We start from the raw sequence: 27633 nt of genomic DNA on the forward strand, positions 1-27633 counted from the left end.
TGTTTTTAAAAGATAAATGTTTATTAAGAGATATAAACTTTTTTTCCTTTTTTCTTTAGTTTTTTCTTTTTTTGGGGAGTACTGTAAAATCTTTTATCGATATATACACTTCCTTTTTTTTTACTTACAGATATTCTTGAAATAAAAAAATAAAACATTTCTAATCATTACGTTAAAAAGGTTCTCCTGCATTTATAAACACTGCCCCCTTTAGCTCTTCTTCAAAACATGGAAGGGTTCAAAGAGACGTGCAACATCGGGAAATCAGTCTCTTTTTTTAACACACCCTGAGACTGCAAATTAAATCTCTGTATTGCTAAAGAATGTGTGCTTCTTTTAACATTTTAATTCGCAGTTACACTTCTGTAATAAAGTATCCCAAAGGTACCAAAGTAGAAGCTGTTGAGATCAATTTAGCCCCTCCTTTTGTGATTGGCTACAGTTTTGTTAAACTTGGCCAAGTCAAAAAAAATTATATTAAATCCAATAAATTCAATCCATAACATTGGCATAATCCTTAGATTTCAGCTTTACTTTCTAATTTTTAAAAAAGAAGTATAAATTGTCACAGTAAGAAGATCTGCATCGAGTTTTTGGTGTTAATTCAGCATACCATACACGGCAGCTTCAATTGGCCCCTGTTCATTGTTTCTGACATATTACAACGGTTTATAAATCATACGTAATTCCACACTTCCGAGTACCAACTTTTTGAAAGACAGGTGAAGACAGGAACAATGCATATCATTCTACAAAGTATTGCACATTACAGTTCGCAGCAAGCTTCTTTTGTTTATCGATTAACAGTTGTGGATGAGATCTGTTGGTAATTGCTGAACAGAATACAGTGATGTCTTTGAACACAAAAGGCAAATGTGATTGGAAATAAAAATAAACAGACTCGATACAAACGCACAACGAAATGTAAATCCTACGTTCCAGACAGCAACAGTGTCGGCACAGATCCGGCCCACATTTGGTACGTGTGGGAATCAACCTAACTGGATGTGGGCCAGATCTGGGCCGAGACTATGTTGCTGTTTGGGGTGGTTTTAAAATCTTGCCAGGCAGCTTCATATCCCGACACATTAAAATAAGAACGTATTTGGTGCCTATGATTCAATGAGGGTGACTTAACTCCTCACTGAATATGTTTTCAAATCAGGACCTAATTTTTCCCCCCTGTAATTGTAAAGAATAGAGACGCCCATTTTATTGTATTTGCTAGAAAATCACTTAATTTGAATGCATTTTATAGCCCAAAGTATACTTTGGCTATCCGCACGATGTAATTTTCGTCATTAGGAGGGTCCACGGATGTCCACGTGCAGCACAATTTTAGCGACTGCGCGGATGGAGCATATTCAAGAGCACATGTACGAGTGACTTAAATGTCTACTTCATAGTGTGCACTCGCCAAACGCGTCTTTCCGAGTGTTCACTTGTGCGTGAGACGAAGCGGAGTGTGGAAAATCAATAATAATAATTTTTAAAAAGTTAGTTTTTTCCCCCGGTAATTGCGCAAATAGAATGGAGACCACAATATTCTTGTATTATCTTAAAGCCCGAAGTATACTTTGGCCGTCTGTGTGGTCATTTTCGTCATTAAGAGGGTTCGCGAACGCCCACCTGCAGCCCAACTTTCGTGCGAGTGACTTGAGCGCTTGAAAACAAAGTCCACTAGATAGCGCGCGCTTGCCGAGCATGTCTTTCCGAGCGCTCAGCTATGTGCGAGGGAGCGAATGCGCAGAAAATTAAGTACATAGGGCCTTTAGAAGAGGGAAGAGATACTGTTAAAGAATTAGTGTGACGGCAATTTCCGAAGTACAACTCGTGACATCGGAATCGAACACTTACGAAACTTAGACTTGAAGGGATAGTTCAAGCATTTGGGATAATGACCGCATTTGGTGCCTCTGAATCAATGAGGGTGACCAACAGTGAATGTTTTCCCAATTGGGCCCTAATTTACAAAGCACAAAATCAAAACATTTATTTTTTTCTCGGTAATCACGCACATAGAATAGAATTGCCCCTATTCTTGTATTTGCTACAAAATCAATACATTTTAATGCATACTAAAGTATACTTCGGCCATAGGAGGGTTTGCGAACGTCCGTGTTGTGCTTGACTTGAGCGCTTGAAAACAAAGTCCACTCTTTTTGAGCGACCAACTGTGAGCGAGACGGAGCGGAACGCAATAATAAAGTATACCGGGCCTTTCGAAGAAGGAAGAGATACTTTTAAAGAATTAGTGTGACGTGCATTTCCGAAGTACAACACGTGACATCAGAAACAACACTTACAAAACAGTTAGACCTTCTTCTACGGAACATGCAAGATATTTCGAGAAGTGTCTTTTTTTATCCATACGATGAAAGTCAATTTTTTGGACTCCATTGACTTCCATTATATGGACAACAGCTGAAAAACAAGGGTCAACAATGACTTTCATTTCATTTTTTTTTTTTTTTTTGCGCAAACACTCCTTTTAAAGGGTGCACCATTGTGGAGAATGTAGTGTCCTAGTTGTATAGTGCATTGAAAACAAGCAGGGCTAGTGGCTCGATTCTCACAGACAGCACAATCTCCAATCTTAACAGTTTGTTGGGACACACTTAAAGCTACTACTATCCGGGACCATTATGTCTAAAAAGACGAGCATTCACGATAGGCGGGGACGAGGGTTGCTTTTTTTAGATCTTTGTACACCGACCGACGTTACTTTTCACGAATCATGTTCACGGAGCCCTTTGTAGTTGTTTTTCCCCATGATTCTCGTCTAAAAATAAGCACAGCTCAGCTCGATTTTTATTATGTACAAGATAAAGTTACAAAAATAGAACGGGCGTGGTTCTATGTTCATGATACTGCTGGTTGCGATCTGTTCTCTGTCTAATAACAGCGACAATAATAGTAATATAATTGTATTATGATAAAAATATTAAAAATACAGACAGAAAAATGTAACTTTCTCTGTAGAAAAACAAAACAAAACAAAAAAACAAAACAAGGACTCCTAGTGCAGATGCGTAGCAATGTAAACCTGGTCCTACGACTATGTCAAAAGTTACAGAGTATATTTTAATATATGTATATAGAAATCATATATATACATATATATTTATATATATATATATATAAAATGGAAAAGCAGGTCATTTGATTCCTCTCACAGAGAGTGTTCACATCATAGTTTCTACGATGGTGTGGGTGGGCTTCATCAAGCCTCCGTTCCAGTTGGGGTCCAGGGGCTGCGCCAGCTCGTTGCTCTTGGGCAGGTATTCTTGGGGGCAGGAACTCGCCCCTCCCCTTACGGGCGCCGCCACGGCTTTGATCCTCTGGAAGGGACGCATAAAGTGACGTTATTGGCCGGTGCGTTGACGATTAATCTGAGGCTTGTCATTGGTGCGACCGACTCACCTCGATGAGGGGTCCATCTGATTGAATGATTTTGATCACAACCACCATAGGTATGCAGATCATGGACGCCAGGGCGAGGGTCCAGCCGACTCCGATAGACCAATCCGGGTACTCGTAGATTTTGTTGTATCTCAAGGGCGTATACTTGACCAATGAGAAGATAAAGCATGCCTGCGGCAGAAGACAAAGTGGGGGTCACCACATCACACTCGATACCCAGTACCATCTCCATCTCCTATTACATTCATGTAAAGCTCCTGAGGGGTGAATCTCGTGAAAATTGCCAACAAAAATGTTCATAACTAATAACATTATTATTATTATGAACTAAGATTAATCAATTAATAATAATAATAATTAATAATTATTTATAATAATATTATTATTTATTTAAATAGCATTGTTAATTTTAATTATTTGAACTTAGTTTATAATCAAATCATTTTATTATTACTATTATTATTATTATTACTATTATTATTATTAATCAAAATATTATAAACATTATTTTATTTGATATTATGTATTAAATAAATAGAAAATGTACGTACGGAGTAACTTATTAACTAATTATATTAAATTAATTATTAAATAAATATATAATATGAACAATATAATTTTACATTATAACAATATGATTACAATATAATAAATACATACTTTTGCTATTTATTTAATAATACATAAAATTGTATAAACATTTTATTTGCTATTTAATAATAGTAATAATAATAAATGTAAAATAATACATAGAATTGTTTAATAAATAGAAGAGTTGTTTATCATTTAATCAATAATACTTAATTTATTTATTAATTTATTTATTTATCTATTTATTTATTTATTTATTTATACATGATAATAAACGATAATATTACTATAGTTATTTATTTACTATGTATTAATAATAATAATAATAATAATAATAATAATAATAATAATAATAATAATAATAATAATAATTTATTTATTTAATTACATAAATACCATTCTTTATCATTATACTTTAGATTTGTATTATTTAATCAATACTACACACAATGTATGGCTATTTTGCCATTTATTTATTTAATAATAATAATAATAATACATTTTATTAAAGTTTATTATTATTTTTATTATAATTTTTATTAACAATAATAATGTATTATTTATTAAATACATTTTTATCATTATTTAGTATTTATAAACCAATTAATAATACGTACCTGTAGTATTAACTGCTTGATAGCAACACATAATATTTATTTATTTTCTATTTAAGAATAGAATTTAACTATTAATAATAGGCCCTAATATATACACACACACACACACACACACACACGCACACACACACACACACACACAAACACACACACACACACACACACACACACAGTTGAATTATGACCTACGATTTTCTTTGTGCGATTCACCCTTAAAGATGTAAAATTATAGAAACGTCCCATTGATGTTACTGTTATTATATTAATACTATTTTGTTCCAAACATGCAAGAGTCTACCAAGTTTCCAAAATGACTAAACGGGTTAATACACTGCAAGCGAGCCATCTAATTTTAAAGAAAGAATCTTTAAAAGCTTTATGGCTGTACATAAGGAAGGGATTTCTTTTTTCCCTATATAGACCTATAATGTTCACAGAAAAACGACATTCATGATCTCATGGAAACTAATCCTGCACTCGTCCTCAGCTCCTTCCATTCATTCTGTTGGCCAGGCAGATGGTCACCCCATCTGGAGCTCTGCTACAGTGAGATGGGAGCCGGATTTTTGCAGCAAATCCAAAGCGGAAAAGCAGTATTTGCATGTGTAGCCATAAGGGGGAGGGTAGAAAAGCACACAATCTCCAATTGAACTGTGTAAAATACTCTTTCAGTGTCTCGTTTTAGGAAACATATTGTGTGGTGGGCCTCTGATCAGTGATCTGTGGATGTGCATTTCATGTTTTTTATTAACATGATACATCTATATGCTATAATCTACCAAGTTGGCCTGAAGTTAGCCTCTTTCTCTATAAAGAACTTACCACACACAGAAAAGGTGTGATTATAGTCCAACTCCACTTCATCCAGGGATTTGGTCTGTAACCAATCATCTCTTCAATCGCATCATAGAAATTATCAGCGCCTTTGAAGAGAAGGAGTGTGTTAAGGTATGAAATTCAAAAGCATTAACATTAGCATGATCCCACAGTGCACATATACTGGAACAAAGTTACTGCATTGTTTAAGATGGGAATTAAATGAATAGTTCATCAGTTTGTTATCTTGTTTGGGCTTGGCTGGGATGTTGTGCTCTAGCTCTTTACTGTATTGTGCAAACAGGGCAGTATGTTATCAGGAAAATCTGCATAGTAATTAATATCAGTGTGTTAACCTGAATCTACCTGCATGCAGGCTTTAATCCACCTCAGCAGCAGCTCGGTTATCAAGGGAAGCTCGCATTTACTGACATATTCATGACACTTTTAGACTTTGAAATCAAGGTCATGGCAATAGGGAACGAAAGACTTTATGTACACTTTCTCAGAGCTAGGCTAAAATGTACAGCAGAAACTCTTATTTGGCACGAAAACATATGCTCTAACTGATTCACACTCTGAAATGTTTCATAAGTCATAGTCATTTCTCAACAATAAGGCCTTTGATTAATCTCCCAAGAAAACAGAACTCATTTACCAGCATACCTATCTGCCACTTCCCAATAATTTAGTAAAGGCTTCAACATACGCCACAAGACCAGAGAAAAAAGTTCTCGCTCCCAGGGCTGCGAGAACAAAATGGCGTCATTTTGTTCTCGCAACCCTGGTTCGGGAGTTCTCGCAGCTTGTTCTTTTTTCTTGTGAGTGTCCGAGAACTATCGTGTGATTGATCAGACATTTAAAGTGGGCGTGGTTAATGCGGAGAAACGCAGATGATCGGCACCCGCTTTTCTCGTGAAGTATGGAATGTACTGGCCAGAACGAACTTTGTAACTCGAGAAAAACACATTTCTTTGTTCTTGCAGAGTATGTTCCAAGCTTAAGAAATTGTGCTTAAGTCTAATTTGAGCAGTTTTTCAACAATCAGTCAGTGAGTGGAGTTTTATAACCATAAACTAAAGGTAACTTGCAAGTTCCAAAGCAAAAACTTCTAAAGGTAACAAGAGTTGAAAATTTAGCCTAAATTAACAACCCAGCTAGCTAGTTAAGGGTCAAATGTTTCATAAACACATTTCCCATAAATAAAAATATATTTTTTCTTAACTTCACTCATTAACCTGTTCAACTCTATCCTGAACTCAACATTTAATTTGTGTAACAATTGTAAAGATTGTTATTTGTAATAGCGCTGTAACTCAGCAGTTTGAAGCTAGTTAGGGGGATCAAATGTTGATTTGTAGTTACTAATTTCCCCCAAAAATATTTTCATCCTATTTTATCCTATCACTAACTTCAGTAACAGTGTTGAATGGCTTAAATAATTGTCACAGAAGAAAACCGCATAAGATTTTACTGCTTTGGTATAGCAATTTTAAGTGTGGTAATCATGCAGTAACAGGGTTGCAGATTTTGCTTAAATTACTGTTACTCAACAGTTGCAAAGGTAGTTAGGGGGTCAAATGTCAATTTGTCGTTATTGATAAACTAATTTCCAATAAAAAAGGCGCATGTTTTGCTCAGAGGTGGACACTAACTAAGCACATTTACTTGAGTACTGTACTGAAGAACACTTTTTGAGTATCTGTACTTTACTTGAGTCATATTGTTTCTAGGAACGTATGACTTTAACTTCACTACATTTGAAATACAAATATCGTACTTTTCACTCCACTACATTTCTATCAGGGTCGAAAGTCATTTCTGTAACAGCTCAATTTAGCTTAATTTTGCAGATTTTACTTGAATTACTGTTACTCAACAGTTGCGAGCTAGTTAGGGGGTCAAATGTTGATTTGTTGTTACTGATAAACTAATTTCCAATAAAAAAAGGAGCATGTTTTGTTCTATCTTTTTTTTCTTACACTAACTTCAGTAACATGGTTGAATGGTTTAAAGAATGACGTCAACATTTAATTTGTTTAAAAATGGAGAAAACGACATAAGATCATGTTGTAGAAAGGTTCCAAATGAGGTTTACTGACTTGAAATAACAATTTTAAAGATTATTTTTAATGGGGAGGGGAAATATTGTGCAATAACAGGGTCGCAGATTTAACTAAAAATGACTCTCTTACTCAGCAGAAGCAAGCTAGTTAAGGTCAAATGTCGATTTGTAGTTATTCATAAACTTATATTTTGTAATAATCACAAATAAACATATTTGATTTATCTTTTTTTTCTAAGAATAACTTCAGTAACAGGGTTGAATGGCTGAGTTTATTTAATGAAGTCAACACTCAATTTGTGTAAAAACTGAGAAAGTGGCATGAGATTTAGGTGTCACAATTTTAAGAATATATTTTTTTGTTATTGGGGGGGGGGCTCATCCAGTTACAGGATTGAACACAAAATGTGGGATATAACCAAACCTTATGTTTTTACTGTTGAAAATAATAGTAACAGGATTTATTGTTTTAAAGTAATGGCACACTGAAGCCTCCACCAAAATTACCAGGAACAATTTGTCCCAGGAACTCTTTTCCCAGGAACTCTTTGCCCCGTTTCCATCTCAGTCTAAAGTACCATAAAGATTAGTCCGGTGACGTAGGACTGCGTGCATCCACTGGATTTCGTCCCATCGGTCTTATTTTTTTAAACTCCATTGTTGATTCGAATAGCAATCAACTTTTACTGCACGCACCCAACAGACTTTTAAAAATAGTGGTTGAAATAAAATGCTGCGTCGAGTCGACCAATCAAAAATGCTACATGAACTCAACCAATCAGCATGTTCAGCGCCCACCGAAAGTTCCTGAACTTTGAAAAAGTACTAACTCGCGAGCAGGGCCGTTTTGAGGGGGGAATATTTACCCGGACCTTCATTTAAACCCCAGTTCCACAGAGTACCATCCCAGAGGCCCTAGTTCCTGGGAAAAGTTCCTGCGGTGGAAACGCGGCTTAATTTGTACCCTAATCATGGAAAGTGCCTGCTACAGTACACCATTATGACTTTTATAATCGGTGTTCATGCGTTGTACTCACCATAAACCCAGGCTACAGCAATACATTCAAAGAATGCAACCCATAAAAGGCACACGCCACTGGCTGCATAGTAGTCAAAGAGTTGAAACACATACATGCCACCCTGAAAAAGAGACAAAAAAACGATTGGAAAAGTGAGTAGGCTCTAATACATGCTGTAATTGCAAAGCTGACACAATAGAGGACTGTTAGGACCAGGGCTTGGCTAAACACTTGACTAATTTTCTTTTGGTAACAAAGACATTTGTTGCACAATGCATTTAGGGTGACATAAGACATTATGTCATGGAAAAAAATGGGACACTGGTTCAAGCCACAGAATAGCATTCCCAATCCACTGCTGTGGGGGATTAGCAATCAGAGGCCGTGATTTGAAGGGGGCCAGAGGAATCTTAGATGTGCTTTGTCAGACCAGGCCGGATCTCCAAGTATAGCAGCAAGGCTCCTCTATGGAATTGTCACTGCTCAAAGCAGGTCAGGATGTCCATAAAAAGACATGGAAGTGGGAGTGATAAGGCACCGCTGGGAGGTGAACATGATTTCAAGTACAACATGTCACTGGATCAACATATTTGCTGATCCTGGCACAACATTCCGATCAACCAATCAGATTTAAGAAACAAGTTTACATGTTATATCAAGTTTAGGCTTACAACCAGGGTACGGAGCTTCTATATAAATGTTATTCATCTATCATTTGCCTCTGATTTTAGGGATAAGTTACATCTAGGGTTAGGGTTTTGGACAGTAATGTTGTTTAAGGATCATTCCTTAGTTTGCAAAATCACAGTAAACCTGCCAAGTGTTCCTTATGGGAAAGAGCTTGGGCAGTAGATCTGGCATAAGTGTGGCGTTCATATTGATTACAGGAACTGTGGGTTTGGTTGAGGGCCACATACTATCAAATGACAATGTCACTAAAATCCTAACAGGAAAACATATGGTGCCTGACCATTCAACTAAGCTGCATTTGATACCCTCTTTATTTAGCCAGGAGAACCAGCTGGTCCAATATGTTGGCAAAGTGGTAAAGACTAGATTACTATGGATTTGGAAGGGAAATATATAATGAGGAGTAAAAAAATTGTGTTCAACTGTTGTACTTACCTCGGTGACCATGGTAAGTCCCAAAAGGTAGCTCAAAAAACAGACTATAGCTATGAAGATTTCACGCCGATAACCCTTCCGTAGGAAGGATGGATACAGATCCACTAGGGATGTGATCTGCCCTTCCACTTCGACAAACTGAGAAAAGGAAAGAAACACTGTTAGCACAAACAGGTTTTCTGAGAATGAAGCCATGGAAAAGTTACCATGTTTTGTAATCATAAACCTAGTAAGTTTTGTGGCTTTTAGTTCTTGATGGTAGTGCACTTTTAATAGATGCACATTTAGAATACCATCATCATCATGCTTTTGCTAGGCTATTGGCAATTTTAGAATAATGTAATATCCCACACCATCTCCCTGTTTCAATGCATGGTTCAGCTTCAGTTTAATGGTCAATGAGGTTGTGACATACTGTAGTGGAAGGTATCTATTACTTTAAGTAGTACTGTACTGAACATATCCAGCACAGCTGCGTGAATATTATTTTCGATAAGCATACTTAATTTAACTGTCCAAGCACAACACCCTTGTTTAGAGGACTCCCTGGATGTGGTTGGATACTGATTTAGCAGAGTGTTTAATTTCACTGGGGCCGAGAAATACGATAGTACAGGACTCCAAATGCTGTATGACCAATAAGCTGCCAACAAAGTTTTGTTTTTCTTTTCCTGTTTGTTACCATGTTTTCTAGGGCAGGGGCATAGCCCTTATTTCAGAAGTAAGGGGGACAGAAAAGTCAAGTGTAATACCAGTTTATTCTGCTGGCCTACTACAAACACTTGTGCATTAAATCATCATGGATTTAAAAACAACAAAAAAAGTAATAATGTGTGTTTTAAAGCTACTTGAACACTTAACATGGGGCTTTTTAAATCCCAGAATAAGGCATGAACTATATTTAATAATTTCTACTGTAATAGAGGCTATGTCAATAAGCTCTGCATTATTCATATACACAGTTGCTATTAAAATAAAACCCAGAGATGGCTTGAAAAACACACATAAACCTTTAAATTTAAAACGAAACATTCATATTGGCCCATCTACACACTTGACCGAAGAAAAATTTGTGGGACGAATTTATGGTTTATTAAAAGTGTCCACCACAGCCCATGTTTTCTAGGATACAGAACTTAGAGAGAGCTTCCTAAGTTTTGAAAAATATTTAGAAATAGTTTAGTTGTAAATAATTTTTTCCATTAAAACTTTGTATGTATCTTCAAATAATAGAAAAAGTATTGGAAAAAAAAACAATAGAAAAAGTATTGGAAAAAAAAAACAAGTTATTGTATTTAGCCTACATTAAATGTAATCTATGAAATAAGCTTTAGCAGTCAGCCATTATATTCTTATAATGTTTTCTAAAAGGTTTCCAGACTGGGTTGAACATCAGCATCTGGCTTTCATTAACACCCTGTGTTACTCATTAACACCAAACTAGTGTTACTCAAACTGTTTAGCATACCATTTTATTTATTTGATGCTTACCTGACTGTCAAGACCCAACAGCAGAAGCATGACGAAGAAAAGAACGGCCCAAAACGTAGGCAGTGGCATCATAGACACAGCTTTAGGGTAAGCAATGAAGGCCAAGCCAGGACCTATTGGGAAGAGAACAGAGGGAGGTGGGGAAGTGGAGAGAGCACAATTAGCAATGCTAGATATTTTCACATTTTGATCTATGCCTTTGCGGTGCGTTTCGTCGTTGGCACAGACCAAAAGAGACATGAAAGAAAAAAGGAGCGAGTATCTACAGGACAAAGCAATCAAGCCAGGCAAAATTACTGCCAGTGGTTCAATGTTCAATGACTTCTTCTTGGAAAATTAGCATCTTGATGTTTGGCTGTTTCCAAATCTAGAAAAGGTTTAATCAGCGGCATAATATCTCCTCCAATACATAGAACAACTTCAGAGATTCGAGTCAAAAACTCGACTTGTCAAAAAACAAACTAGGGATGTGCCTGAAGCCAAATTTCAAATCAGGAAAGGCAAGGAAAATGAAATCCTTCACCATGTACCTTTAGGGCACGGGTCCCCAATCTCGGTCCTGGAGGGCCACTGTCCTGCACAGTTTAGCTCCAACCCCAATCAAACACACCTGAAACTCAATGACTTGATTAGCTGGTTACGGTGTGTTTGATTGAGGTTGGAGCTAAACTCTGCAGGACAGTGGCCCTCCAGGACCGAGATTGGGGACCCCTGCTTTAGGGGCTCCATAGGATCCGTTATATCCTTTGAAAATTCAGAGTTCAACTTAGGGCACATCCCCAATACAAACACCTCCACTTGCTACCATTACTGCAACATCAAATGTGGGTTTCAATCCGTTAAACAGAAGTAAATATAAGAAAAAGCACAATGCATATAAAAACCACTGAACAAATTAAAACAATAGAAACATAGCATCAATGTAAAAGTACAATAAAATGCACTTTCTGCAGAGTCAGGTTGATGCATCCGAGACTGACCTCCCCAAAATGGACTTCTCTTTTGCAAAAAGCTCCTTTTAGCTTCTTGGCATTTGTAATGTTTAGAAATGTATCCAACCAAATCATCCTGAAAGACTCCCTGATAAGGATCCTGTGGCTTCGTTTAACCGTAATTGTGCTGATATGCACGGAAGTTCAAGTAAAGTTTAGGTTTGTGTGTCTTATAAACAAAGTGATAAAGATGTATGTTGCATCTCGCTCGAGCCAGACATACTTAGACCAATGTCTCCACAGAGGAGGACCAAAGCAGGAACAGTGCAGAAGACTAGACATTTGGAAAACCTTGAGCTTGAAAGCAATCTATACATCAACTGATCCCTCTCACCATGATACTTACTGCATCCTAATACAGCATGAAATATGCACTAGATAGCCAAAAGTATGTAGAAACCAGAACATCTCACCCATGTGCACACGTTGATCATTTACTTTCAAAACCATGAGCATTAACATTAAGCTCCCCCTCCTCTGGGAAGGCATTCCAGAAGATGTTTGCACCCATTCATCAGTGAGGTCAGGCACTGATGATGGGTGAAGAGGTCTGGCTCACGGTCGTGGTTCCAGTACATCCAAACGGTGCTCGATAAGGTTCAGGTCTGTCCTTCCACACCAGACTTAGTAAACCATTGTTTTTTCAAGGAGATTGCATGGTTGTATGCTTCATTTTAGGCACCTGATAGTAAGTATAGGGTGTAGCTGAAATAGCCAAACCCATAAATTAGATGAAGGTGTAAACATACTTTTGGCCATGTAGTATAGTGTGTCCAGGGTAGAAAAAGGAACCAACAGGAACTGACTTGGCGAACTTAATTAAATTGCATAAAGAGTTCTTTAGGATTTAAACCCAAACTCTCCAAGTTTCCCTTTATCCTGAACTTGGCACAAGATGCTTCTCGATTAGGGTCACCTGTGGAAACCAACTGACCAGCGATCAAAGCTAAATCAATGCTGTTGATTCTTCACCATTAGTGGACTAAGGCTTAATGTTCCAGTGGCTCCAAGAAAGATCTACAGTCGATTCCAAGCGAATTCCAGTTCCCACGAGAGACCGCCTACATTATTAATTCATATAGCTTTTTTGTCTGCTGAATGATGGCGAAGGTTCCGAATGTTCTACTTTTTTTTAGTCCTAGGTCCTGGAACTAGTTTTGTTGGCTCCGAATCGTTTATTGTCGTCGTTTTTTGCCGATGTTTTTCACTACAGGGTTGACCAAACTTTTTCATGTTGTTATTTGCAGCAGCAGTGCCCACCATCACTGCTACTAGACCCTCGTACCTGACTCTGCCACATCGGCTATGTCCACCCCTTGCTCTTGTGCCATGAAGCCCAGGACGGAAAATATTGCGAAGCCAGACACAAAACTGGTAGCGCTGTTCAGGCCTCCCAGCAGCAAACAGTCCCTATGTCACACATATGTCATGGAGTTTGTTAATTAACTTTGTTCCCACTTTGCCCGTTCACTGGACTAAGCCTCCCTCCCACCCCGGGGCGTCGAAACCCACCTGTAGCAGTTGTATTTGTACTTGTTGTAGCTTCCCAGTGACGTCATGGCTCCAAGACAGATAGCGTAAGAGAAGAAAATCTGTGTCCCGGCATCGATCCACACCTAGACAGAAGACGCCAAACCATTCGTTGACTGACAACATGAATTGACCAAACTCAAATATTTGCATACGCTTGGCCTCTCGCAGGTCCTCCACAAATGTATACACCATCAAGAACTAATATAAATTGTTTCAACAACTGCATGTCATGTTTAGATTTGTAGCTTTCTGACTGAGGCCATCATGAGCTTTATTTATGTCGACTCTTTTGCACATCTTAGGTTTCTCTCTGTAAACTGTACATCCAAAGTTTATTCTGGTGTTAAGTTGCAGAGGGTCACTAGTGTACATTATGTTGACAAGTGTAAACAGCACTTTTCCAGCTGAATATTTCATCTTAGAGGGCTGATTTATATTGGTTAATGTTAATTTGGTAGCTGGTGGACTAGTTGATAAACCAACAGTTGGTCTTTCTGTTGAAGACAATTGGCCAAGGTAGTCTTTTTTAAGCTGGTTAAGAAGCCTAATGAGGACCACAGCATATGATGTTCTTTTCAGCAAGGTTGATAGCCAAGAAGACCAAATAGATTTGTTAGAGGCACTTGAGATGGTGTTGAATCAAATATCGGTGGGTGTGTGTAATATTATAAATCTTTTTGAGAAGACATGTAAATAGCTATGAGATCTTACCTCTGGGTCTCCAAGGCGAGTCACATTTGGGTACAAATAAAATTTGATGCCTTCGGCTGCCCCGGGAAGAGTGACACCCCGTACAAGCAGGACAATTAACATGACAAATGGGAATGTTGCTGTGACGTACACAACCTAAGCAGAAAAGCCAAGAAAACTGAGATTAAATTTAATGCTAGAGTTGTATGAAAAACCCACAAGCTTTGTTTGTGATTTTACCATTTAAAAAATACAGCAGATGACATTGTCAGAACAACATCCAAGGCTAACATGCAATTTACAGCTTAACTTCACTAACAGATAAATATTGAATTTAGTGGTCAGAATGGTTATATGCTGTCTGGTCAGAGAGTGAGCACTAGATGAGAGAAAAACAGCACATAATTTTAGCTGCTTGGTTTGGATAAAAGCATCTGCTAAATGATGTAAATGTAAATTTAAAAATGTTACGTTGAACACAATGCCAAAGAGCACATAAAAACAATATTTATAAGTATTTTTAAAATTGCATAGCTCTCAGGCCAAATACCTCATTCACAAAAGTGCATAATTTTATATGAATAACAAAGTAATATTTCACTTGCCACCTCTAATTAAGCTAATTTACAAAAATCAGAATGGCTTCAAGTGTAGAAGAAAAGGAGTAAATAAACGCTAGTTCACAATGCCCCAAATTCCAATGGTTATTGGGTTTTACAGGATCAATGTTTCCCAACGTAATAAAAAATCCATCATCCAACTTGAAATTTTTCCATTTGTTGGGCTAGCATAAACCAGCTTTTAATGTGTAAATAAATCTGGCTGAAAGTAGGTAATGCTAGCATTGCGATAGAGCAATCTAATGTGACAGTGTCTTGGCAGAAGTCATGATAAGATTCTCAACTGCTTGGAGAATGTGTGTTCCAAGTCAAGAGAAGGTGTTTGCTGATTGACTTTACAGTCTCTATTAGGTATGAGGTAAGCTAAAGCTTACCATTGCTGCTAATCACCAGGGAATTGCTGCTATGTTTATGTTCACAACACTGACTTAGGTAGCATTAAAATCTCCCAAGCTACTTATAACTCCAATGACACTGTAAAACTAATATTAGTAGTGCTTATATTAACTGGCTAAAGTTGAAAAAAATCATGTAATGTAACCAAGCTCACCTTCCCAGTGGACTTAACACCTTTCCAGATACAGAAGAAACAGATGACCCACACAGCGAGCAGACACAGAGCCAGGTCCCATTTAACATGACCCACATGCTCGATACCATCGGAGATGCTGAGGACATTTCGCCTGTGGTGGAAAGAATGTTGGCCAATGAGACCCTCTGAAGCCCTTGTTGAGGATGTTTAAGGAGCTAGCATTTAAATAATTAGAGAATAAATACAATAGGCAAAGGTCAGAGGAGTTCTCTACAGAAGAAGAAGTGTTTTAGAACTTCCAGTCAGAACAAGAAGTCATCATGGAGCAGAAGTTTAGGAAAACCAGCTCCTGGAGGGCAACCTTGGAGAAGCCTTCAATTCCAAACCTGCCTAACACTTGCCCGCAATGCTCAATTAATCCTTGACACCTTGATGCTGAGAAACACTACCAACGAGTAATGGTACCACTAGCTTCTGCTAAATCAAGATGTGTCCACATTTAGGGAGCACCTAGAGAGCCATATTTCTGCAGAGATTAGCTTTAACCTGCTCCATCATGCCCTGTTTAAACCTGATAAGTCCTTAAGATAAGATGCATTTTAGTTGATCGGATCACAAGTAGACGAGGGAGGCACATTTCCGTTTACACGTCTCATTTGTCCCCTTTCAACCATTCTGTCCTAAATTCTTCAAGGATGGGGTAGGTAAATGTATGCATTTTTTTTAGATCTTCAGATCTAATGGACAAAATAAGGTAGCGCAATTTACATTATGAATCTGTCCGGAGATGACGGAAAAACACACTGAGAACAGCAGCTTTAGTTTTTGCTCTGACATTTGCAAGACCATGCAGATCGCTGATTGTTAGAAATCAGAAATGATGAGAGAACATTGTGCTTGGTACATTTTTCGTTTTCAAACTAAACCTCGGGTCTTTAGCCAACAATGTTTTAATCCCGTCTTGCTAGTGCACTTCCCATAATGTTTTCGCGTTAGGTCAGTATGTGAAGATTAGGCAGTCTTTTGTGGCTGAAAGTGGACAAGCTCAGAACATTGTAGACCCTGTTTAGATCTGTATTTAGCGTTGTCCATTTGTGATCCGATCGACCAAAACGCAACAGGTATAAAGGGCCCATGTCTTCAGAATTTCTTGGAAATGCAGGCAGGTGTTTAATTAGGGATAGAGCTAAACTTTGCAAGACAGTGGCCCTCCAGGGCCGAAATTGCCTATTACTGGTTTAGACCCTTCAGTCAGTTGAAAGAAATAACATTGCTGTCTACCTCAGGGATATTCCACCATGCTCCTCAAGACCAACTGTGCAGTTAAATACACCTGAACAACCTACCAAAGTCTGGGATTACTTTGGCATAAAATTACAGCCAGTAGTGTTGGAGCAGGATTGGATCTAAAATCTGCAGGAAAGTGGAGCTCAAGTATCTTGGTTGAATACCCTTAACCTACTAGCCTGTCAAGCCAGACCCACATCAAGATGTTTGGTCTGGAAACTCACCATTGACAGGGCTCAATCCGAGGGGCGGGATAAATTACAGCGTGCATGCAATTGGATAGCGCTACAACCAACCAGAGCAACGAAGGTGAAGCAGAGCTAGTTGACAGATTAAACTTTCGGCGTATCCGGTCGGTAAAACTCAGAATCTTCCCTTCTTAAGAATGACTTCAGTGCCGTTCTTTGTTCTTTTATCAGAGAAAAGCTTAACTCTAAGTCTTCCAGAGTCACGGTCAAAGCCGATTTGAAAGACCGCCGTTTGCCAGTTTCTGTGTTTGTTAGTGGCACGCAAGCGCAACTCAGCCGTCATTATGTTAAGTCCCGCTCACCGACTCTAGATACGATGTGACTGGCCCGACCAGAGTTTGGCTTTTACAGCTCAGAAGTGTATTGAGAGTTGTTAGACCACACTCGCGACAGATTAGATTTGCTGCCGCTAGAGTGCATCTAGATTTCTAGGCTACTAATCTACAGCATTAACCATGTTGCAAATTCCATGAGATAGACATTTACACTGAGAATGCCACTAAGAGGGGAAAGTCTAGCCCCGTTTCCACCGAAATTACCGGGAATAACTAATCAGGAACTGATTTTTGAAAATGGTGGTTGAAATAAAACTCTGCATCAACTCAACCAATAAGCATGTTCATTTCTCAAGTCCCACACCCAAAATATCCTGAACTAAAGTACTACCTCATGAGCAGGGACATTTTGAGGGGGGGAATTTTTACCCAGAACTTCATTCATCCTGGTCCCTGTGGTCAAAACACACAGAATACCACCCAAAGTCCCTAGTTCCCAGTAAAAGTTCGTGTAGTGTAAACATGGCTTTTGGGAGCGACTAAAGACAACTGTACGGCTATATGAGGCAATCTCCACAACAACTTCTCTGTATTTTGATGGCTTTCAAAAATGTATAACAAATCTGTACTCAATACTTACTCCCAGAACTCAGTGACAGGAGAAGTGAAGTTAGTGGCATTCGCAGCCGCCCAGAGTGTCTTGTTCTTGCGGAGAGTATCCTCCACACAATTTTCTGTGTTCCATTTGTTGTTGCAGCTTGCCCAGGGGAGCTCTGGCTGAAAGCACTGGAACAGGTAGTACAAGCCCCAGGCCAGTATCACAATGTAGTAGATGTTCAGCAGAGAAACGATCACGATGGATGCATAGCCGATACCTATACAAAGATAGGAATGCTGACATTAAGATGTTGGCACACTAGACTTAGCATGTAGTAATTTGTTATTATAACGTTAATGAAAGCAATGAAAAAAGTTGTGCTCCAGTGGAGCGTGAGAACCGCTAAATAAGTGACAAACTTCTACGAGACCTTCTTGTCCTTGCTGTATAAACATGGAATAATCTTGTTCAGAGTTGGAGGAAAGTGATGTAAGACATTGGTTCAGAGTCTGAACTGTGTAAATCAATGTTGGCCAGGTTGACTGGAAAGCAAAACAGACCAAAGCTGCCACCTCATTCACTGGCAGAGGGATGTGTGTAATTCAGCAGTTTGCATGTAATGATTGCTCACTGGTAAACTCTGTTTAAATAAGTAATGCATCTGAGGTCAGAAGACATTTTTGTGAGACTCATTATGTTCTTTGTTATATAAGTGGAAACGTAGCTGGACAGTTCCTCTAAATCTCTCTGGGTTTTGGTAACTTTTTTAAAGGTACAATATTACTTGCTTTTTGTGGGGCTCGAACCAGCAACCTTCTGATCGTTAAGACTTCAGCTTTAGCCACTACACCACACAAGCTGAAGAGATGTGTAATTATTCTACTGTTCATGAGCAGCTGGCCTTCCTAGCCAATAAATTCATTGACAGCTGCTGATGCGTCTCTACTACAGGCTAGGCTAAAAATTACTCTCCTAGAGTCCCTAGAGTAGTAAGAAGACAGGCTGCAATTAACAGACAGCTGACATTAAAATACACCAACAGTGAGTGCTTTAACATGCGGCAATGACATATGTAGACAACTTTCTTTGTGCATGTCAGTATATTGCATGGTGTCAAATTTCATAGAAGGATATTTCAGTTAACTTAAATCTGCTTTGGTCTACATTAATATCTCCATAGGAATTAGTGGATGCACCCATGCTTCAATGGGAGTCTTTGAGACTGTAATGAATGCTACAAGAATGCTATTAGCTATGGACAAAGTATGTGATATGCCTGGATAATGAGGTGTCCCACCTGGAAGCCCAGCATTTCCTTGTTTAAATATAAAAATGGCCATAGACACAGAAATTTAAAAAGTTGCGAAATTGTAGGGATTTATCTAGATTTACTATTACTGGATAGTCCTTGTCAGTGGCTCTGAGTGGTGAGAAAGATAGGTTTAACCCTAACTTCTATTTTTGTAAACATATTCTTTTTCTGCTCTGGCATTAGAGAAATGTATTTCCTATCAGTCACCCCACACGAAACCTGTATGTCTCAGATACAGCTGGTGGTATCTGTGACACACACCCCACTCTGTGTCCTTACCAAGGGGTCAGGGTGGTTGGCATGGCTCCATTTGCCCCTGCTGGTAGATGCTGTAACTACACCATCTATATGTCATTCTCCATTGACAGATCTCTTTGTCCCTCACCACAAGTTATTATTTTTGTTTATGAAGTATTCATTGCTCACTTTTAGTTGAGAAATAAACTGTTAACAGTTTTGTTCTGTTCCAAGGTATATTTTTAATTGTACTACTAGTTTTATGTATTATCTGGTAAAGAAAAAACTTTATCAAGAAACTCACCTGTAAATATGGGGCAAAGTTTCTCCCAACAGGTGATTCCTCCCTCAGAGGTGAACTGGCCGAGCGCCACCTCCAGGAAGAACACAGGCAGTCCTCCGCCGAACAGGAAAATGAAGTATGGGATGAGAAACGCACCTAAATGGAGCCAAGAGAAGATTCACTTAATTCTGTCAATTATTATATCCTACTAACCACTGGTTTAGAGTTTAACTCTTATTCCTCATGAAGTTCACCCAGTACAGTCTAAGGCTTTCACACTTGCTAACAATCTTTTTTTCCCCTGCTGTTTTTATGAAGAAAGTAAGTGTTATGACAATTATCTGCTGGGGACTGAAATTTAAGGCAAAATATAATGGTTATATTTCTGAAGATACTGTAAGTCGAATTAAGTTTGAGAGTGTACTAATAACTCCAAAAAACTTCATAATACTTTGTTTGATAACAGACCAAAATGTAAGCTGTTGTTCACTTTCAAATCTCATTTGCACACATATTGGATTGCAAATGCATTTTGATTGGGCAGGAGACACATGAAACCCATGATTTACTGTATAACGTGACTCTTGAGAGCTTAAGATTCGGTATAGCTTCCAAGTTTTTCAAAGAAGAAAGAGTATGATTTTGGTTTGAAACAACACGATGGTGTCAGATTGACAGATTGTACAGATTGGATAAATTCACCCAAAAATAAAACATCTATTCATCTACAGCGGATTAAAAAAAAAATGTCATGAAGAAATGACATTTTTATTACCGTCACATCAGTGGTCAAAGTCCAAAAGTATCAACAAACATCCTCACCTCCGCCATTCTTGTAGCAGAGGTACGGGAATCGCCAGACGTTGCCTAAACCAACGAAGCCCCCGGCGACTGACAGAAGAAAGTCAAGCTTGCTAGCCCACTTTTCCCTTTGGGGGTGTTTTCCCTCGGCTTCATCCTCCGGCCTTGTGCCCGGGCTCTTTCCCGGGGACGGTTTCAGAATGTCTTTGTGGAAGTCCTTAAGACACTGGAGTTTCTCTTTCTGAGCCATGCTAATGGAGAAGAAAACAAAGGGTCAAAACTCATGACTAAACCCCACAGGCCTTAGTTGATGAAGACAATCTTTTTGATGCCTGAACCTGATTTCTAAAACATTCATAATTAGGCCAAACATTAATGGTTAAGTTAGAACAGCAGCTTTGCCATGTGTAAAAAGGTTCACAAAAGAGGATAACGTGATGGTTAACGTGATTAAAATAATGCTTTGTGTGGTTTGAACACAGGAAATCTTCATGTACAACATAACTGCAAGCAACAGATAGATTGCATCATGATACTAGGTGCCTAACTATGACCAAAATTACAATAAAACTAGTCGTAAAACTGATAAGATTTGTTGATTTCTTTGTTATATGTCAAGTGTGTTTGTAGTCAACATAAAATGATGCTAAGAGATAACCACATAGCTGACTTGTAGAATCAGCACTTAACACAAACTAGTTTAGACTGATTTATGAATGATTCCAGGCTTGGATTCAGAGAGTGGTTGGCTAGTCTTAGTTGGTTTAAGGTGGAAGTAGCTGGTTTAAGCTGGTCTTCCAGACTGGCCAAGCTGGTGTTCAGCTGGTTAAGCTGGTCTCCCAGCTTGACCATCCTGGTCATCTAAAACAATGTCCAAAACCCCCCTAAAACCACCATGGGGGACCCGCCTAAACTGGTTGGTTGGTTTTAGCTGGGTTTTTTTCAGCAGGACAATGCCCTGAAAACCTATTTATACAAAATATTTAGTCCTTTTGTACTTGATATTACTGGAAAACAAGACAAAATAAAAGTGTAAGAAAAATATTTTTTGCCCTTTATTGAACAATTTTTACAATCCAATCTGATAGATACAATACCACATATTACCCATAATACATCGCATTATGGCACACAATGAAACCCAAATGCAATTACGCACATAAATAAAAGCCATCTTAATAAAAAACGACTCAAGTCATTCACTGTGGTTTTTCTGCAGAACTGGTATGCGCGTTTATCCTGCCCATATCCCTTTAACCAACTCAGTGTTTATGCTGTAAGGATTCTATTCAAGGAATGAGTAATTATGTCAGGCTTGGCGTCTTCCGTTTCAAAGCATGAGCCAAACTTGCCATGGAGCCCCTAAGATGAATCCCAGAGAGTAAGATACCAAAGTCAGCTCCAACATCCCTACCCGTTCCAGACTCCCTTACAGCCTGGCAACGCTTGAACAAACTATAGCCTCACTGTGAGGCCGGTTTCTTCAACACAAACCTGCTTTTTTCCCCTGCTTTCAAGGAGACGGAAGAAGAGGGGGAAAAATCCATGGTGTGTTTGACAATCAATAAATACACGTACATTCTCTTTTCCGACGCTTTACTAAACATACGACTGAATAAACATGCTAACTAGCCTGAAGTATGGCAGCATGCCAGGACTACCAGTTCAATGACATTTTAATGATCTTCTGAGGTTTATTAACGTCTAATGCTTTAAAAGAATGTGTTTTTTTTACTACACTAAACCGTTGCCATTTAACTGATGCTGCTATTATATATTCAATTTTATCACACAATTACTCACTTGGCGACATGAGAACATTACACAATAGTTGAAAGTTAAAAAAGCTCAAGAAATTACCATCATCCTCTTGATAGGTTAAATCTGTGCATTTCAAAGGCTTAGAAGCTCACTACAACTCAAACGCATTCTGTTACATAACTAGAGTGAAATCCTCCAGACACTTTCCATTTCCACTCAAAACACTGTGTTGACAATCTTTACTGGCCGAGAGTCAAAGCAAGCAAACTACTGGTTTGAAAAACACAAACTCAACCTTGTTGAACTGATTCCAATGCCTATTTGCCATTTCCCACTATTTTGCCCATGAGTGAACGGCAATAATTTAACTGACAATAAACAAATTTAGTTGTAAAAACCTGTCTGATCTAAAATGTCTAATATTTCTGAAAACACAAACACAAACAAAGTCACATCATTACCTTTATTCTTCAAATTTGACCACTTTGTCATCATCCACAAACCCAAACATTCCCTCAATTCATGCACTGCCTTTCACTTACATTTCCTTCATGGCTGAATCCAATTGGTCTATGTTGTTCTCTCAGCAGACACCATACCTCTGACCACACAGCCCCAATCTCACCAGGGCTCAGTGTAAGCCGAGGTGACACCACGTCCCGCCCACAGACTAAGACAATTAAAAGCAATCAGTAGATTGGTTGCAGCTTCAGAGTAGCGGATAACCCGAGTGACAGTCAGCTCGATGGTAAATTTCCACTCTCCAGAAGCGTCAGAGTTGTACCTGAAACTATTTATCTTTGCATGTGCAGCGTCCACTTGTGGAAACCCGAGCTGCAGACGCGCCAAACAAGAGCATGTGGACGGCAATCCACACCTCTGTCGCGTTTCACTTGAACAGCTGATGGTTTCCCGGCTGTTGTCATGCCTCATGCCATTAATAGCTTTTCCTTTCGACAAGTAGCTTACCTAAACATACTTTGACATGTAGTCAAAGGACTCAAAGTTTCATTATGCTCTTTTTGTAAACTGATTTGAATGCAGAGCCCAATTTCTGACTGAGTGACAAATCTGACTTAGATTCCAGTCAGCAGCGAAGCAAACTCAAGGCCCAATGCATTTGTATAGGGCTAAATGTGGCAAGTAACAAAAGGCTATTGTACGGCTGGTTCCCCTCAGCCTTTCTCATTTGGCAGAGCAGCCCTGATAAAGGGACAATGGTGATTTGTGCTTGCAGGACCATTTCTATGAATTTTGAATCGGGCAATTTGTTTAAAAAAAAAAACTGAACAATGGAACTGCTGGCAATTTGATCCCTTTTAACGCACAATGTTGGAATGCTGTGAAAATTGTGACACATGTCAGCCCACTTTGGGGCACTGACTGTTTGGTCTGTTTAATTCCCAAGTAGAAACAATAGACTCAAATCCCACAGAGCTGGTCGAGAATCTCAGGTTTTCTTTGGTGGAAGAAGTAGTTGCTTCACTCCTGAATCCCATCAATCTATATAACCTTCAAGAAGCTCCAAATTGGAAGTGATTTGTTCTTCCACATCTATAGGTCACGTAGCCTGTGGCATCAAGGATTTGCTGGGCCATCTCAGCTGAGATAAAGGAACGCCAGGAAAGCTCTATAGTCCCAACTATCGAGGGAGACATCAGGTCTAGAGTCGGCACGAGGCACTTGGCACATTACGTAACCTCCCCATTTAGAACCATGTACATTTCCTGAGTGCTCTCACATTAAATTCCTTCCTTTCCGCACTCGTTCTACCACATAAACTGAGTCCAGAGCATTAGAAGCACACTCTTAGCCGTTTATGTAAACCTCGCAATGTAGCAATGATGCATGAAGCTGAAGTCATGAACATTAAAGTCAGTTGTTGACAGTAGAGTTTGAACCACTTGAACTTATATGATCTATGACGTGATGCATTGTGCTCTCATGCACTGCCTAGTCTTAGTCAACCAAACTGATTCACTAGATGTTTTTTGCATTCACTAGGCTCACTATGGTCCTCAAAAGCAGAAGTTTGCAAAATGTTGATTCCTTGCAAGGGGCCTTCCTAAAATAAAATGACTGCAATATACTTTCATATACAAAGGTCGAATTTGTGTAAGAAAGACAGATATGTTTTCTAAGTGAAATTTTAGTTTTTTTATGGTCTCACTGAACTAAAGCTATAAAATATTAAAATATTATAAATGGATAATATTTACATTGTATTAAGATGAGACTGTATCTATTTTTACTAATATTGTATTAGCAATGCTGTAAATATAATTACATTTAAATGCATTTATGCCTGTGTACATGTATATTTGAGTTTGTGTAGGACTGTCATGTTATCTTGTCAACTCAAGATAAAATCAAGCCCAGTGGATTCAGGGTCATTGTGCTGTTTATATATGATAATAATACAGAGCTTAACACTAGTATAAGGGAAGAATTTTGTGTAATAATTAAAGATTATTCACTGTTGGCAACTTTACTGTTAACACTGTCATGTCTAAGTAAGTAATGACATGTATTGACATTTTCACTATACAAAGAAGGGCTTAAAGTATTATTTATTATCATAACCATTAATGGCGTCAGAATGACTTCTGATTGGACCTTTATTCAAAACATGAAAACCATAATTTATCCACTGGAGGTTTATGCCATAAATCAAGTCAATTGGTTAAACTTGTCAGTATACTGTAGCCAGACTAGATCAGATTCCTGTCATTCGTCTCCAGTTTCCACTAAGAACTTTTACCCTTGTGCATTTACAACTCCATGCTTGCTCAAGTCGAATATTTGTCGCCTGACCAAAACAACAAGCGGCAAGCCAGACACTGAAAAATCCCACTGAGTAGCCTACCCAGAGAATGAAGCTGGACTACATTATAAATGTGTATCTTTCCACAATGCGGCACATTTATGGGTGGAAAATGAAGGGTACAGTGACTGGTGCGTGTCAACGACAAAAAAATAAAAGTGGTGAAATTGATGCTTTAAAGGGTTAAACGGGGTCAATGACCTGTGCATTCATAATATCTGCCTTGATGTGATTTTTTTTGTTGCATTTTTTGATGTGAAATTTGATTCAAAAAGTATATATATATATATATATATATATATATATATATATATATATATATATATATATATATATATATATATATATAAATGAGATCAACAAAAAAAAAAACATGCTGAAAGAGCTCAAAGTCTAAATGGTAGCCTAAATAAATTCCGGGCAGAGCAGTTGGCTGGCAGTTGTGAAACAGTATTGCCTTTGTTAACAAGTCTGACTTTTTTTTTTTTTATTGACATCAATTAAAACGTAGCCGATAGTCTCATATTTGCAGTCCTCTTTTACGACACCCCGAAGATACAAACAACATATTCAATAACTAAACTGTTTTCGTCTCCGCTAATAAAATGGCATCTTTCCAAATGTTGTTACCCTTATCGGTGTGTTATAGCTATGCACGCTGGCATGTGCACGGAAACCTAAACTGTGTATCCTGTTTTGTGTTTGTTTGAGCAGACAGCAGAGCTCCAGTGAGCTGCCTGACTTCCGCATAACCCCAAGTAGCCTACTAGACGAGGTGAACCTGTCTGCTAGAGTTCCCTGTTGCATCTCTATTAGGATGCTGGTTCCGTCGAAAAGCTACTGTACGCGGCCGTTTCATAGCATCTCTCGGCGTGTGAAGTTAAAAGCAACCCTGTTCTCTCAGTGAATGCGGGTCTCTCGAGACAGGGTTTTATTAGCTTGACTACGTTTAACGGCGTTTTTAGAACTTTCAGAGACGCGCCTCAAGTCTGTCTAGCGGGAGGAACATGCATATATATAACGTTACACACAAACGCATTCTTAGCATGTTTTTAAATTCGCTTGATGCTATTTTCAGTTCCATTTCGTTTCGCTTTCTAACGCGTCCTTGTGCGAACCGTCGTTAAAGACTCATACGAGACCGACGTCATACAAATCAACATCCGATAACTTCGAAGAGACGCATCAGTAAGATGGATATAACAAACTTTTAACCCATCCAACAGGTTGTTGCCGCACGGTCCTCGACGAGAATCACATCTTCGTCTGCGCAAAAATGTGCATTTATCGTGAAAACAGTTGGTACACCGCTCGCTGTTAATGTGAACACATCTCAGGTAAAACCCGTGTTTTTAAACCACCCAGGGAACCGTTTTTTTTTTTCACCGAGAGACATAAGCGGTCTATTCTTAACTGCATGCAGTCAGCACCGTTATATCTGTCTGGAGTGGGAGTGAAAGAAACTCAATGACAGTGACAGCATCCACACAAACGCAATCAGCAGTAGATCACACAGCTCACATGGCTGTTGAATCATCATAAAGCATAAAATAACGGAAAATAATTTAAAAATATATATATTATATAACCTAAGCATATCATTATACAATAATAGGCTACTAATACAATAATAATACTGACGGCTGTATTCTGCATAACGTTTAAAATATAAACTTTAACACGATAATAACATCTTGTAAAACTACTTCCTGGATGCTTAGTCAAACTCCTTTCAGCATGTATGACAACTAAAACAAAAGATTTCATTTTCAGATGTCTGAAAAAAAGATTCTTAAAATATCTAAAATAAGCAAAAATGAAAATAAAACCCTATGTGATCTCGCATGAATGTATATTAGACTGCCACAAACAGCAAACAGGAGAAAATATAACGTTACCTTTACTGTGTATTTCCTTTAATTCCTTTGAAACGCTCGTGTCCCTTCTGTATTGTGCGGCGACTGGCTGCTGAATAACAGCGGCAGCGTTAAATTTAGTTTATGAGCTTTTTTTCTCTGACCTTTGTCTCTCAACATGGGTGACCATTAGACATCAGCTGTGGAAAAACACCGGCCTGCCTCCCGTTCGCGGCACCAGAGCGTCTTCTTAAAGCGCCCGCTTCCTGTGTTCAGAAAATCGCGCCTCCAACCCGCATCACCGCCGCAGCTCCTCGTCTGCTCGCTCAACAGCGCCGCCACTGTCCGCAAGCAGTACTACTGGGTCAAAACTTTCACTTAAAGACAGCAGCCTGTCTATAAATATTAAATATTAAAAAAAAAAAAAATAAGTTTTGGTTGTGATTTATGCTTGCAGAGTGATTCCTGCTAGAGCAGTTCAAGAGCAAGTGCAAAATTGTGCTTACTTTTGCCATGTGGGCTGCATCTGTCTAACATGGGTGACATTGATAGGTAAGGGGAACCATTACAGAACCTCAGGCATTTTGAGCTGGACAGCCTTTACCTGAACCTCAGACAAGAACATCTCTACTTTAAT

General features: G+C 38.5%; 1 protein-coding gene across 2 annotated transcripts; it reads right to left on the bottom strand.

Moving 5' to 3' along the window:
* Window positions 1–27243, bottom strand: slc6a6b (solute carrier family 6 member 6b). 2 transcript variants are annotated; one of them, XM_067416268.1, is made up of 14 exons: window positions 27039–27243; window positions 20577–20806; window positions 19776–19910; window positions 17965–18199; window positions 15533–15665; window positions 14384–14518; window positions 13652–13755; window positions 13425–13549; window positions 11148–11260; window positions 9657–9794; window positions 8550–8652; window positions 5454–5554; window positions 3424–3594; window positions 1–3341 (listed from the first exon to the last, which is right to left on the bottom strand). In XM_067416268.1, exons 2-14 carry the CDS (start codon window positions 20803–20805, stop codon window positions 3186–3188), a joined length of 1878 nt encoding a protein of 625 aa, XP_067272369.1. In that variant the 5' UTR covers window position 20806; window positions 27039–27243; the 3' UTR covers window positions 1–3185. The 2 variants fall into 2 exon arrangements, with proteins under 2 accessions (XP_067272369.1, XP_067272368.1); XM_067416267.1 differs by lacking the exon at window positions 27039–27243 and adding an exon at window positions 22859–22879.
* Between the last annotated feature and the right edge of the window lie 390 nt (window positions 27244–27633).

The sequence above is a fragment of the Pseudorasbora parva genome, chromosome 14 (genome assembly GCF_024679245.1).
Source record: "Pseudorasbora parva isolate DD20220531a chromosome 14, ASM2467924v1, whole genome shotgun sequence".
NCBI classification, from domain to species: Eukaryota; Metazoa; Chordata; class Actinopteri; order Cypriniformes; family Gobionidae; genus Pseudorasbora; species Pseudorasbora parva.

Excerpts from the sequence above, each read along its gene's own strand:
- slc6a6b (XM_067416267.1), bottom strand. Across the intron at positions 18,200-19,775 it reads ACTTTGCCCCATATTTACAG|GTATCGGCTATGCATCCATC; the intron begins GTGAGTTTCTTG and ends ATCTTTGTATAG. Across the intron at positions 14,519-15,532 it reads GTGTTAAGTCCACTGGGAAG|GTTGTGTACGTCACAGCAAC; the intron begins GTGAGCTTGGTT and ends TTTTCTGCTTAG.